Raw genomic sequence first — 15,157 nt, 5'->3', positions numbered from 1 at the left:
TTTTTTTGAGACAGGGTCTCCCTCTGTTGCCCAGGCTGGAGTGCAGTGGCCAGATCTCACTGCAACCCCTGCCTCCCTGGTTCAAGTGATTCTCCTACCTCTGTCTCCTGAGTAGCTGGGATTACAGGTGCCCATCACCACACCCGGCTAATTTTTGTATTTTTAGTAGAGAGGTTGTTCTCGAACTCCTGACCTCAAATGATGGGCCAGAAGATTTCTAAGGAGTCTCTGTATTCTAAACTTCCATCACTGTGAATCCAATATTGTAGCAGAGACAGAGCTGAATTTGGAATCAGGAAGCTGGGATCTGAGCAGAGCTCTGCTGTGTGAACATGGGCAAGGCATTTAATCGCTCTAAGTCTCACGGAGATTTACCTCTCGGAGTTGGGAAAGATTAAGGGGGTTACTGTATGTCAAAGTGCCTTATGAACTGTAAAGAACTACCCTAGTGTCAGGTATTCTTTTAAAATGTCCAGTCTTCCTCTTTTTGAGCAAGCCAGTCAGAAAAAGTAACCTAAAGTGAGTAAGATCTCAGGAATTTAAGTTGAAAAACCAGGAAATACAGTATAGTTAATTGTACATCATACTCACCTTGTGGAATTTATAGAATCGTTTTATTCTATCAGTACGTATATTTGGATAATAAATAATACAAGGTAAAATTACAAATAGGTACTCACTTGTACAGGCCGATCCTCCATAAGAAGATGCTCGCTGTTCTTGGAATCCCAAATTTTGGGGGACAAAATAGTGAACACAGTATATACGACAACGGCAACAAGTACTTATAAGATAGTTTTCCCATTCAGTGAACAATTTCGTGTTGGGCCATTAGGTCCACTGGGAGGATAGCAAACCCGACGGCAACACCAAAGAAGTTTTCCCGTTTTTCAAGCAAGCAGGGGCAGCACTAGAATAAACTCAGCTGCCATGGGCAGGCCAACGATGTTTTCCTTCGAGATAGCTAATGAGGCATGTGTCAAAGGCCAGCCCTTTCTATTCTTTGGACTAACAGTCCCAGAATTGCTTTGAGGTCTTTTGAATGGAACTTGGGGAATCTAGTTCATTGGTGCACACTGGCGACAATTTTTCGATTATTCAGCAGAACTGATAAAGTAGTTCCCTGAGAGGTTCAGCGCGCGCACGCGCCCCCCCCCCGTTTGTGTTGAGTAACGCGCGCACGATGTCATTCAGTGCCTGCACTTCGTTGTTGCTCAAGACTCAAGACGTTGCAAGAAAATGGCTAACGAAGCGACGGGGAACGGCGGCGCGGCGGACGTTGCTGCGGTTGGACGTGCCTGACCTCCCAGACCACACAGGGGATCGCACCGCCCCAGTGGCCGCGACCCGCCCAGCAGAGCGCGCCGCGGCTGGTCCCTGCGCCAGTGCGCACGCGCGGCCGTCATCCGGGTGCTGGCTGCGGCTGCAGGTTGCGCTAGGGTGGCGGACCGGGGGAGGGGCCAGCGGCTCATTGTGCGCAGCGCAGCGCTGCGCCGGCGGCCGCTGAGGCCTGGGTGGAAGTTGGCGCTGCTGCCGCCGCCCTGCAGCCCACTCGCTGCCTCGGCAGCGCGCTGCTCTTCTAAGATGGCTGCCGCTACCGCTGCGGTGGCAGCCTCGGCCGCCTCGGGTCAGGCGGAGGGTAAAAAGATCACCGATCTGCGGGTCATCGATCTGAAGTCCGAGCTGAAGCGGCGGAACTTAGACATCACCGGAGTCAAGACCGTGCTCATCTCCCGACTCAAGCAGGTGAGGCCCGGCGAGGACCGGGAAGAGGAGCTTAGGCCGCGCCTCGGCGCCCGGCTTCCGTCTCAGCCCCCGGCCGCCCGCAGCCGCCGGGACTCGTGGGGAGGCAGGTAGGGAGGCCCGGGGCGGCTCCCGCGCGCGCGTGTAGGACGGGGACCCATCCGCGGCGCCCCCGCCCCCGCGCTCCAGGCTGGGCCGGGCCTACGAGGGACCCTAGAGCCGCCTGGGACCGGCCACCGCAGCCCAGCGCGCCTCCGCCTCCCCGGGACGTCCCCGCCAGGCTGCGAGGGTTGCGGCCGGCCGGCGCGGCCTCCCAAGGGCGATCGTGGAGACCTGGGAGGCTCTTGGTCCCCAGCCTTTAGCCATGGTGAGCGCGTGCATTTCTTGGCCTCGGAGGGAATGGTTACTTTGGTGACTTCTGCGAAGTTACCGTTTAATTGTGCCCAACTGTTTCCTCCCCATCTTGAGGAGAACTGGTAGTGGGAGTCGCTGGGTGGGTGACAGAGAGAGGTTTTGTTTTCCATTAGGCGTTTAGTTTTTGCATCAGCGCAATAATCTACTTTTTCATTCCTGATTAGCTTTCTGGTTTGAGTGAGCGTTGGAATTGTAGTAGAGGAGCAGTAAGTTTGCATTACAGAAACTAGGAAAACTCTTTTTAGTTATTTACTTTAGTAGCTGGCAGCTTTTCTGCAATAGAACATATTTAGATTTTTGGCCAGTATAATGTGATATTTAATTATCTTGACACGGTAGAATTTAAAACTTAATGCGATTTTGATGCCTAATGATTTTTTTCCCCCTGAAACTTTCTCTTACTATCTCATGTAGTTTAATTGCTCATTTTTGAAGTCGGTTTATGAAATGACTGGCAATTCTAATGTCTTGAGGCATGAGGTTTGCTAATTTTTTTTTCATTTCGTTTTTATAAAATAAGTTTAGATAGACTGTGTAGCATATTAACTTCTCTTTCTAATGTAGGCTATTGAAGAGGAAGGAGGCGATCCAGATAATATTGAATTAACTGTTTCAACTGATACTCCAAACAAGAAACCAACTAAAGGCAAAGGTTGTTACGAGTTATGAACATATTTTAAAATATATTTTGGTTATATAACTTGCCTCTGCTCTTGTGCCACTTGCCCTGTTTATATAGTGCTACTCTGCTATTTCCCTCTGGCACTCTGCCTTCTTGGGTCAAGGAAGAAAAGTTACTGTTGCCAGGCTTTGGGTGACTTGTATCCCTTAAGATTCGGCTGAAGCTGATTAGAAAGTGAAAATAGTTCCTTATTTCTCCCGAAAAAATTACAAAGTCAAGTTGTGTAATGATCTTTCATAGTGTGAAGACCTGAAGAACACATGTCTACCTTGCCCCACAATTGGCAGAGTATTGATGGAATTCCTACCAATCTTTCACCTTGCCTTCTTGCTATTTTCTTTAGTATATTGAAATTCTATGATCTTTATGTTTAGTACTTTGTTTGACTTGGTGGACTTAATTTGCATTGATGCCATTATACATCCTAATTTTTAGTGAAATTCTAAAAGACTGACCAATCATACTAACAAGGTAGAAGGAAAAATCCATGATTAATTAGCTTTAAAAAAGCTTTAAATTACAGGAATGTAAAGATTCTTATTTCATAACTTTTAAACTAGAGCAGAATATATTTCCAGGATTTAATGATTTAGTGACTAGCTAGGTATTTTTGTTTGTTTGTTTGTTTTTGTTTTGAGATGGAGTTTCGCTCTTGTTGCCCAGGCTGGAGCGCAATGGTGCGATCTCGGCTCACCGAAACCTGCGCCTCCCTGGTTCAAGCGATTCTTCTGTCTCAGCCTCCTGAGTAGCTGGAATTACAGGCATGCTGTACCATACCCAGCTAATTTTATGTTTTTGGTAGCGATGGGATTTCTCCTTGTAGGTCAAGCTGGTCTTGAACTCCCAACCTCAGGTGATTCTTCCACCTTGGCTTCCCAAAGTGCTGGCATTACAAGCATGAGCCACTGTGCCCAGCTAAAAGTGGTTTTAAATAAACATTTTGCAGTATGAAAGGAACTTAGGTTTTTAAATTATTATTATTATTACTTTTTGAGACGGAGTTTCGCTCTTGTTGACCAGGCTGGAGTGCAATGGCACGATCTCGCCTCACTGCAACCTTCACTCCAGGTTCAGTTCAGGTAATTCTCCTGCCTCAGCCTTCCAAGTAGCTGGGATTGCAGGCACCTGCTACCATGCCTGGCTAATTTTTGTATTTGTAGGAGAGGCGGGGTTTTGCCATGTTGGCCAGGCTAGTCTTGAACTCCTGACCTCAGATGATCCACTTGCCTCGGCCTCCCGAAGTGCTGGGATTACAGCTGTGAGCGACTGTGCCCAGCTGGAATGTAAGTATGTTTTAAAGCTTCTGGCTAGTGAAACCTTTACTTGTATAACTGCAAATTTCTCCCTCCTGTAAGGACAGTGGCAGAGGGTGGACATGATATATCTGGATTCTGGTGCTTACCTACAATTTTCATGCAGAATTGGTCATGGACGGTTGCTGCATGTTTTGTAATCTAATTTTCTTTAGTGCTTTAAGTGATCCAAATGTTACTTCCAACCACTGGATGATTGCAAATAAAATAAAATGAATGGATTAATCTTGAAAAGAAGAGAATATTAAATGTTGATCTTAAGCACACCTGGGCATCAGAGATGTAGAAGACAGCTTGCTATTTTGAGTCTTCCTAGGTTAGAAGAGCCCCCTGTTTGTGCCAAAGGAAATTGAAAAGGGCTAAGAAGCATTCCCTGGGAGAGGTGAAGATGTAGTTTAGAGGAGTAAAAAAGTTATCTTGAAGGTGACTTTTAATGTAACTCTGACTCATTGTATCCCTTTGAGAGATACATTCTTCTGTCTTAGAGAAGCTTGTCCTGAGAAGACTGCTGACAAACTTAGAGGCTTTTTCAAAATGGAAAAGCATAAAATTCAGAAATAAGTTTATCAGGAATTAACCATGTGTCTTGTAGTTATTTTGATTCATATCATTTACCTAGCACACTGTGCTAGTTTGACAGGTACTATGTATTAATCATAGTCCCAGGTTGTTTGAGTTGACCATTATTTTAGCATTTAAAATAAACATATGATTTATTCCGTTCTTGCCAACTTTTGGTTTCTCTGTATATCTGTTTTTCAGTTTTGATTAGGTATGTCATTTATCTTACCATTAGAAATAATTTCAGCAATATAAAATTTCAAGGAGTTTTTCAGTACATTTTATGACATATATAGGCATATACATTATTTGTTGTTTTGTTTTAATGGACAGAATATTGCTCTGTTGCACAGGGTAGAGTACAGTGGTGCCATCATAGCTCTTTGCAGCCTTAAACTCCTGGACTCAAGTAATCCTCCCACCTTAGCCTCCTCAGAAGCTGGGACTACAGGCACATTCTACCACAACTGCCCAGTACATTTTTTTTTTTAATTCTTTTTTTTTTAAATTCTAATTCCTGGACCACTCCAATGCCGAATACATTTTTAAATAAGTCAACATTATTTATTTTTATCAATATGTTTGTTATTTTTTTCTTTTGTGTGGGTTATACTTGAACATTATTCCATAACTCTGAGGTTAAGAGGTCTTAAGATCTTCAGTTAGAAGCTGTCACAGATAATCATTTGTAGCAGGCCTCATTCTAAGAGGTGCATGACAAAGCCCTAGTCTGCCTGAATTCCAGCTATCATTGTTATGAAAATCCTGTGACTTATTCTAAGAGATACATGACAAAAAGCTGTAATCTTCTCTGGCTATCATTGTTATGAAAATCCTGTGAATTATGAAGAATATAATGTAAATCTCCAACTCTAAACATAGTTTGAATTAATTTACAATAAAGATGCTTATTGATTCAATTATTTTATTTTTAGTATGAGAGATTTTGAACCCAGTTTACTTTTTAAAGGATGCACTTACTTGTCTCAAATTCCAAGTGCTGCTGATCATCTTTAGATCTGGTTTTGCTTTAAATGCGTCATATCAACTCAGTTCTAGTTTTTGAGATGTTTTCTCTGCCAGTTTACACAGTGATAAAATTATTTTAGGCCAGTTGCCATGGCTAATGCCCGTAATCCCAGTACTTGGGGAGGCCAAGGTGGGAGGATCACTTTAGGCCAGGAGTTCAAGACCAGTCTGAGCAACTTAGTGAGACCCTATCTCTATTTTTAAAAAATTAAGATGTTTATATAATAGCTTTTAGAGACCAAATTTGTATAGGGCAACTTATTAAAATGTCAGTAATGAACAGATTTGAAAACCAAGGATGTATTAAATGCTGTTTTAATGTGATGTCAGTTTCTCTTTCTCTTTTTCTTTTTTGTTTTTTGAGACAGAGTTTCGCTCTTGTTGCCCAGGCTGAAGTGCAGTGGCGCGATCTTGGCTCACCACAACCTCTGCCTCCTGGGTTCAAGCAATTCTCCTGCCTCAGCCTCCCGAGTAGCTGGGGTTAGAGACCTGTGCCACCATGCTTGGCTAATTTTGTATTTTTACTAAAGATGGGGTTTCTTCATGTTGGTCAGGCTGGTCTTAAACTCCTGACCTCAGGTGATTCTCCTGCTTCTGCTTCCCAAAATGCTGGGATTACCAGCGTGAGCCACCACGCCCGGTCCATGTCAGTTTTTCAGTCAAGTTGCTGAATTACTATGTTCAGTTCTTTTTGCCAGATCTTGTTTTACTTACTGGTATCTACCTTTAAAATAATTTCATCTTGGTGATTCCACTTTTCCTTCAGTGAACCTGTTTTCTCTTTTGTAAAACTGGAAATTTTACTAGTTTATCTATAAGGCTCTTTTAGTTCTAAAATTTAATAATTATATAGTCAAAATGAAAAGAAAATGCTTTCTGTTTAAAATGATATTTAAGGAAGGAACAGGTAAGCTTATAAGAAATCAATATAGTTTTTCTTCAGCACAAATTATTAGAAAAAGAAGGGGATTACTTTGAGGCAGTTAGGTAGATATCAGCAAGAGATAACATATAATAGCTTGTCAGGAAAAGAAATCATTCTTATGACACTATTAAGATAGTGAATAAAAGTTAAAAGACAAGAGAGAAGCTTCATGGATATGGAAAAATACTTAGGTGAAACATTGAGCTAATTATCTTTTTTTTTCTTTTTCTTTTTTTTTTTTAAATCTATTTCCTTTTTTTGAACTCTATTGTGTATCAGAAACCAGTAGAGCTTATTCTCTTATAAATATAGGGTAATTTTCTTTTTAAAATGTATGTTAAAATGATTGTATTTACAGAGGTTAGAGGGAAAGGAACCTAAATTTTTAAGTTTTTCCTGGAATATTTTTTAAATGCAGCTATTACAAGCACAAACAATGTTGATAATGTTATAGTGGGTTCTGACATTTACATCAACATATTTATAAAATCTGTTTACATGAAGTTAATATGGGGAAGTTTGTATCTTAGAATGGTTTTCCTGAGTCTTTTCACACTTTCTTTGTTACGAACTTTTAAGTAAGTAACCTAGAAGAAAGCTTTCCCCATTGAGGTTTATGGTTGTATTTGGGTGTGTGTTAAAAAAGTAGTAAAACAGGTAGAGCTAACTTCTCATTATGTTGTTTTAGAGATTATAGATTTAAAGACTTTTAGTTTACCTGACACCGGCATAGCCTTTTCTTTTAGATTTGCAACCTTTATAGTCACCAATTAACTTCAGTAAAAGTTATATGGTTAATCAGTACAGTATTTGGAACTGTATGTAATAGAGTACTTACAAACGTTAAAACTGATTTGCAATACCTGGTAACTTTAAAAACACTAAAAATGCTGTGTAAAATCTGATTTTTCTCCTATACAAACAAGTATATGTTGAGGTTACAGGTTTGGCCAAACATTTAACGTCTAATTTTTTGTGGAAAATACCCCAGACTACATATTTATAATTAAGTACATGTTTACTCTGTAAAGCTTTCTGAAACTTTTATCAATTAAACATAGTAATCAGCCATATAAAGCATATTTCACATAACACAGTATCATAATGTATTTAATTAGCCTTTTTCCCCCCCCAACTGCAGTATATTCAGATGTTAAGGAATACTTTAATCAAAACTGTGGCATTGAGGAAGACTTTGGACATAGAATTGTTATAGGTGTTTCTTAGGCACCCAAAAGGCTGAAAGCTCTGTGAAGGCCAGGACATAGTTTTTCATTTGCTTCTGTCTCTGTAATGCCTTGTATAGAGGATGGCACATAATAAGTGTTCAAAAAATATTTGTTGAATGAATACTAAGGGCCTTTTTGGGGACTTTCTTAACTGCTTTTATAAATACCTCTTTTGGGCCAAGCACAGTGGCTCATGCCCGTAATCCCAGCACTTTGGGAGGCATAGGCAGGTGGATTGCTTGAGGTCAGGAGTTTGAGACCAGCCTGGCCAACATGGTGAAACCCCGTCTTTATTAAAAATACAAAAATCAGCTTGGGTGGTTGTGGGTGCCTGTAATCCCAGCTACTGGGAAGGCTGAGGCAAGAGAATCGTTTGAACCCGGAAGGCAGAGGTTGCAGTGAACCAAGATCTTGCCGTTGCACTGCAGCCTCAGCAACAGGGCGAGACTCCGTCTCAAAAACAAACAAACAAAAACACCTACATTTGCCTGATGAAGTTGTATGTGGGGGATAATGTTTAGCACCACAGCACTTTGCTACTCTTTTTTGCTGTTTTATCATATCAAATATGGTGTGTGGCCAGGATTCTGGAAGGGAAGTAAGTAAAATTTTCTAGTACTTGAAGACAATGTGCTTCTCCCACATCAGTCATCTACATATTCTGAATTAGAGGCAGAGGAATAAAGATTTTTCATGGACCTATGTAAAACAAAGTGGTATTTGTACAGGAATTAGACAAAAAATCATTTTTATCAGTTGGTAGCATCAGAAAAGACTTTAATGTAGAAGTTGAACAATGGCTTAGGATTTAAGGATAGAATTTATTGAGTTATTGAATCAACTGTTCTCTCACATATTACAATAAAAGAGCCTCAGTGTTGAGCAGTTCCAGGAGTTCGCTTGATATCATAACTGGACAGCCTGATCTGAGTAGTTTTACATGGCAATCCGAGCTAGTACATTGGAATGCTAGTCTGTAAGTATGGCTTGATAGTATTTTTTTCCAGATTATAAAAGTGAAAAGTCAGCCGGGCGTGGTGGCTCATGCCTATAATCCCAGCACTTTGGGAGGCCAAGGCAGGTGGATCACGAGGTCAAGGGATTACGACCGTCCTGGCCAACATGGTTAAACCCCATCTCTACTAAAAAAAATACAAAACTTAGCTGGACGTGGTGGCGCGCCCCTGTAGTCCCAGCTACTCGGGAGGCTGAGGCAGGAGAATTGCTTGAACCCGGGAGGCGGAGGTTGCAGTGAGCCGAGATTGCGCCACTGTACTCCAGCCTGGTGCCTGGCAACACAGACTCTGTCTGTAAAAAAAGAAAAAAGTGAAAAGTTTTCATTTTAAAAATTAGGTAATCCAGTCTGGGTGCAGTGGTTTACACCTGTAATCCCAGCACTTTGGGAGGCTGAGGCAGGCGGATCACTTGAGGTCAGGAGTTCGAGACCAGCCTGACCAGCATTGTGAAACCTGGTCTCTACTGAAAGTACAAAAATCAGCCAGGTGTGGTGCTATGCATCTGTAATCCCAGCTACTCAGGAGGCCGAGGCAGGAAAATCATTTGAACTTGGGAGGTGGAGGTTACAGTGAGTTGAGATGGCACCACTGCACTCCAGCCAGGGCGACAGGGTAAGATACTGTCTCAAAAAAAAAAAAAAAAAATAGGTAATTCAGAAAAGTACAAAAATGTGAAGATTACCCATAATCCCACCACTGTGGATTTATTATATGTAACATTTTATGTATAATATACATATGTAATATTTAAAATTAAGTATGTGTTTCCTCTGAAGCTTTCTAAAATTTTTATCAATCTAATATAGTAATCATCCACATAAAGCACATTTCATATAACACATGTTGATCTAAGGTATGTAGGTATGTGTGCAAGTACTCATAGGAGGTTTATGTTTAAGGTTTTTTTCCCCTTTCAACAATTAAAATAGATTCACACTGTACATGGTGTTTTGTTGAAGGTAGATAGAATTTAAATTTTCTGTAGTCTGGAGAATCTAAAAACAATAACCTTTTTTCTATATTCTTCTTAGCAACTTCTGTAGATAGATTCACTTATCTTAGTGGTTCATGATCTGCACTCTGCATTCGTCATTTGTGTTTTAAAAAAATACAGATACCAGGCTTTCAGTCCCCATAGAGTTGGTTTGGGTTGTTATGTTGGGGGCCCAGGCATCAGTATGTATTTTCTAAAAACGCCTCAGATAATTCTTACATGTACCTGGAATTAAGAACTACTGACTCGCCTAAAGCTTGAAATTGAGCATTATTTTCATTCCTCTCTCGCTGGTTAGTTTCTAGATTGTTTTATATACTTGACAGTTTTCGAAAAACTTCCACTTTGCTTTATTTGATTCTCACAACAGTGCTGAGACTATTTTCTTTTTACTGGTAGAACAGAAAGGTAACTCATTAAGAAGCCAGTTATCTTTTATAGTCTTGTGTTTGCAGGCAGACCTGCCCTGTGTGCCAGAAATGTTTATTCTGTTAATAATAATGTTTATTCTGATAATAAATATAAGACATTTGAAAAATATACTTTTGTTGGCATTTTCCAGGTGTATTATAATGAATGTGAATTATCTTTGTAGTAATTTTTCAAAGTGACCTATTGGCCTGGGTGGGGTGGCTCACGCTTGTAATCCCAGCACTTTGGGAGGCTGAGATGGGTAGATCACTTGAGGTCAGAAGTTAAAGGCCAGCCTGGCCAACACAGTGAAACCCCATCTCTACTAAAAATACAAAATTAGCCAGACGTGGTGGTGGACATCTGTAACCTCAGCTACTCGGAAGGCTGAGGCAGGAGAGTCTCTTGAACCCAGGAGGCAGAGGTTGCACTGAGACCAGATTGCACCACTGCACTCCAGCCTGGGCAATAGAGTTTTAAGACCCTGCCACAAAAACAAAACACACGCAAAAAAACCCCAAAGTGACCTATCCTATGACTGTTGTGTTTAAGATAATGTACAAGGCCTTTCAGAAAAATGATTTTATTAGTAAAATGTCAGTTTAATAGAAGCTAAAATACTTGCAAACACCACACGGTGTGGTCTTTGTTTTAAGATACTGCATGCAATTGGGGAGAGGTTGCTGGAAACATTTCAATTTGGCATATCTTCTCAATCTTTCCCTTGCAACAGAAATTTTATAATTAAGCTTTTTTTCTTTTTGTTAACATTTTATGATAGCTTTTGTGAATGTTTAAGGGGAAAAGTTACTCAGCCACAAACTATTTTGGTGAAATTATTTTAAAATTTCCTTAGGCTGGGCGAAGTGGCTCACGCCTATAATCCCAACGCTTGGAAAGGCTAAGGCAGGAAGATTGCTTGGGCCCAGGAGGTTGAGGCTGCAGTGAACTCTCACTGCCACTGCCCTCCAGCCTAGGCAGTAGAGCGAGACCCTGTCTCAAAGAAAAAAAAACCTCATTATTAAGTGGGATTTGTTTTTGTTTGGGAGGTATTTCTGAACTTGGAAAACTGCAAACATTTATAAGGACCAGTTTGCCTTTGGAGGAAAAGGAAAATTGCAAACTCTTATAAAGACCAATTTGCCTTTGAAGGAGAAGGCCAATTTATTTATTTATGTATTATTTTTAATTTTTATTTATTTTTATTTTTTGCCTATTTTTAGTTGGAGTCCTGTACTCTCACCCAGGCTGGAGTGCAATGGAGTGATCTCAGCTCATTGCAACCTCCACCTCCTGGGTTCAAATGGTTCTCCTGCCTCAGCCTCCTGAATAGCTGGGATTACAGGTGCATACCACCACACCCAGCTAATTTTTTGTATATTTAGTAGAGACAGGATTTCACTATGTTGGCCAGACTGGTCTCAAACTCCTGACCTTGTGATCCACCTGCCTTGGCCTCCCAAAGTGCTGGGGTTACAGGCATGAGCCACCGCACCTGGCCGGGAGAAAGCCAATTTATGATCCAAGATCCTTTATTCAGAATTATCAAATAACAAAAAGTTCTGAAAACTGAAAGTTTTTTTTTTTTCAAGTTTGGTGGCAAAAATGAGGTTATAGTCTTGATTTATCCCATTTGATGTGAATCTTCATACATTTCATTGTACAAATTGTTTCTGTGATTAACTGTGAAATACTATTCCAGAAGCTTTGGGGAGGTTTAACATAATGTATGCAACATTTTGCTGTTCTTTTTTTTTTTTTTGAGACGTAGTCTTGCTCTGTCACCAGGCTGGAGTGCAGTGGCGCAATCTTGGCTTACTACAACCTCCGCTTCCTAGGTTCAAGCAATTCTTCAGCCTCAGCCTCCCAAGTAGCTGGGACCACAGGCGTGTGCCACCACGTTCAGCTAATTTTTGTATTTTTAGTAGAGACAGGGTTTCATCATGTTGGCCAGGATGGTCTCGATCTCTTGACCTCGTGATCCACCCACCCCGGCCTCCCAAAGTGCTGGGATTACAGGCGTGAGCCACTGTGCCCTGCTGAACATTTACTCTTCTAAAATCAGAAAATTGTAAATTCTGAAACATATCTCATAGAGGGTTTCATTGAGAATTTTTGGACGTATACAAATTTATGTTGCATAAATATTTATACTCTCGTCTTTCTCTGGTATATACATTTTTACTTTGCCATTTTACTTTAGACCCTAACATCATGCAAATAATATTTTAGTTTTTTTTTTTATAATTTCAAAATAGCCATATTACTACTATGATAGTTTAGGATGTGATAGGTTAATCTTGCTTTTATTTTTTGTTATTCAGATTATTTTGTTTACTGCCCAATGTATTTTATAGTTTTTCCCCTCAAAGCATTAAAGATTCGCTTCAGGCTGGGCGTGGTGGCTCACACCTGTAATCCTAGCACCTTGGGAGGCTCAGGCAGGTGGATCACTTGAGGCCAGGAGTTCCAAACCAGCCTGGCCAACATGATGAAACTTTGTCTCTATTAGAAGTACAAAAATTAGCTGGGTGTGGTGGTGTGTGTTTATAATCCCAGCTACTCAGGAGGCTGAGTCAGGAGAATTGCTTGAACTTGGAAGACAGAGGTTGTAGTGAGCCGAGATCATGCCACTACACTGCGCTTCAGCCTGGGCAAGAACGAGACCCTGTCTCTAAAAAAAAAAAAAAAAAAAAATTTGGTTTCATTCAATCTGCCTTACACTTTCAGTTAGCTCCTTTATCCCGATCATGCTACTTTCACAGTTCTGTGGCACTTGCTAGATTCCCTGTAGGACAAAAGAGGTGAAACTGTTTAGCTGATTTGCTGCTGGAGCTTTGATAGCACAGGTTTAAATGGGACAGATATAAATGGTTACTTGACTGTACAAAAATGTGTTGAAGATAGTGTTGCTTGTTGGAATTCAAGGGTGATTTGGTCTTTAAAATTATTTCTTATGTGTGATATTTAAAAAATTAGGGACCTGTAGATGTAGTGACCAGACGTACGGACAGAATGGGGTTGCACACAAAGCTACTTGAACAGCCATGTCATCCAGTTGGGTCAAATAGAAATCTAGACCTTGTTTTCTTATTTTTAATTTCTAGAAATTCTTTTTTTATTTATTGTTGAGGAACCTTGCTCTGTCACCCAGATTGAAATGGAACGGCGCAAACTTGGCTCACTGCAGCCTTGACCTCCTGGGCTCAAGGAATCCTGCCACCTCAGCCCATGTAGTAGCTGGGATGGCAGGAGCACAGAACTGTGCCTAGCCAATTTGTGTATTTTTTGTAGATACAGGGTTCCACCATGTTGTCCAGGCTAGTCTTGAAATTCTGACCTCAGGTGATCCTCCTGCCTTAGCCTTCCAAAGAGTTTGGGATTACAGGCTCAAGCTACCATGCCTGACCTGTTTTCCATTAGTGTCATGCCTAGGACTTACTCCATTATCAGTCAGAAAATATATAATGTGGCTGGGTGTGGCAGCTCACCCCTGTAATCCTACCACTTTGGGAGGTCGAGGTTGGCAGATCACCTGAGGTCAGGAGTTTGAGACCAGTCTGACCAACTTGGTGAAACCCCATCTCTAGTAAAATATAAAAATTAGCTGAATGTGGTGGTGGTGTGCACCTGTAATCCCAGCTATCAGCCTGAGTGACAGAGTGAGACTTCATGTCAAAAAAATATATATAATGCTTGGATATCTGCTGGTTTTATATATGTTATATATATATATATAAATTTTTATATATAATAGGTTCTGGGCTGGGTGATAGACATAGCCTTTTTTTTTTCTTGAGACAGTTTGCTCGTTGCCCAGGCTAGAGTGCAATGGTGCGATCTCGGCTCACTGCAACCTCTGCCTCCCAGATTCAAGCAACTCTCCTGCCTAAGCCTCCCAAGTAGCTGGGATTACAACGATGAGCCACCATGCCCGGCTACTTTCTTGAATTTTTAGTAGAGACAGGGTTTCACCATGTTGGCCACCCTAGTCTCGAACTTCTGACCTCAAGTGATCTGCCCACCTTGGCGTCCCAAAGTGCTGGGATTACATGTATGAGCCACTGTTCCTGGCAACACTGTAGCTTTTTAAAATGAGTTATATTTTATGTGGAGGGGGAAAGTGTTTTTTCACAAAATAAGAAATTACAGTATAGTCAGCCGGAGTCAGGAGTTCAAGACCAGCCTGGTCAACATAGTGAAACCTCGTCTTTACTAAAAATACAAAAATTAGCCTGGTGTGGTGGCATGTACCTATAATCCCAGCTCCTCGTGAGGCTGAGACATGTGAATACTTGAACCTGGGAGGTGGGGATTGCAGTGGAAAAAAAATTGCAATATAGTTTCGAATTTGCAATGTGTAACAAGCCAAACATTACAAATTATGAAAGCATTCCAAAGCTAATGTGAGATTTTCAGTTTTCTTAAATACTATGTATCGATCAGGTTATTACTCCACTTTCATTAGCGTTTGACAATCTTGTCCTAATGGTTTTTAAGATTACAAGCTGAAACATTAAATGACCAGTGCGGTTGTATTGTAACAACTGTTGGAAACAGTATGGGACAGCAAAGTTAGGCCATTTTTACATACCCAGCGCTGCCTGTGTGTCACTGTCATCGGGCAAATGAGTGTTACATTTTAAAATTTTATACATGTGGATTTTGGATCTTCTGTTAACACTAAAAGAGATAATATTTTATTTATTTATTTTTTTTTTGAGACAGAGTTTCGCTCTTGTTACCCAGGCTGGAGTGCAATGGCGCGATCTCGGCTCACCGCAACCTCCGCCTCCTGGGTTCAGGCAATTCTCCTGCCTCAGCCTCCTGAGTAGCTGGG

At 41.1% G+C, this 15,157-nt stretch overlaps 1 protein-coding gene across 7 annotated transcripts in view; it reads left to right on the top strand.

Annotated features, from left to right (window-relative positions):
- The first annotated feature begins 1,174 nt into the window (after positions 1-1,174).
- SLTM (SAFB like transcription modulator) overlaps positions 1,175-15,157 on the top strand; it is a 56,599-nt gene continuing 42,616 nt past the window's right edge. For all 7 annotated transcript variants that reach the window (XM_037739745.1, XM_037739743.1, XM_037739744.1 and 4 more), the window contains exons 1-2: positions 1,175-1,746; positions 2,722-2,809. In XM_037739745.1, coding sequence (XP_037595673.1) covers positions 1,585-1,746; positions 2,722-2,809 — 250 coding nt within the window. In that variant the 5' untranslated portion in view covers positions 1,175-1,584. The remainder of the gene's footprint in view (positions 1,747-2,721; positions 2,810-15,157) is intronic.

Source organism: Cebus imitator, unplaced genomic scaffold, assembly GCF_001604975.1.
Source record: "Cebus imitator isolate Cc_AM_T3 unplaced genomic scaffold, Cebus_imitator-1.0 Scaffold74, whole genome shotgun sequence".
NCBI classification, from domain to species: Eukaryota; Metazoa; Chordata; class Mammalia; order Primates; family Cebidae; genus Cebus; species Cebus imitator.
This window is presented reverse-complemented; position numbering and strand designations above follow the sequence as displayed.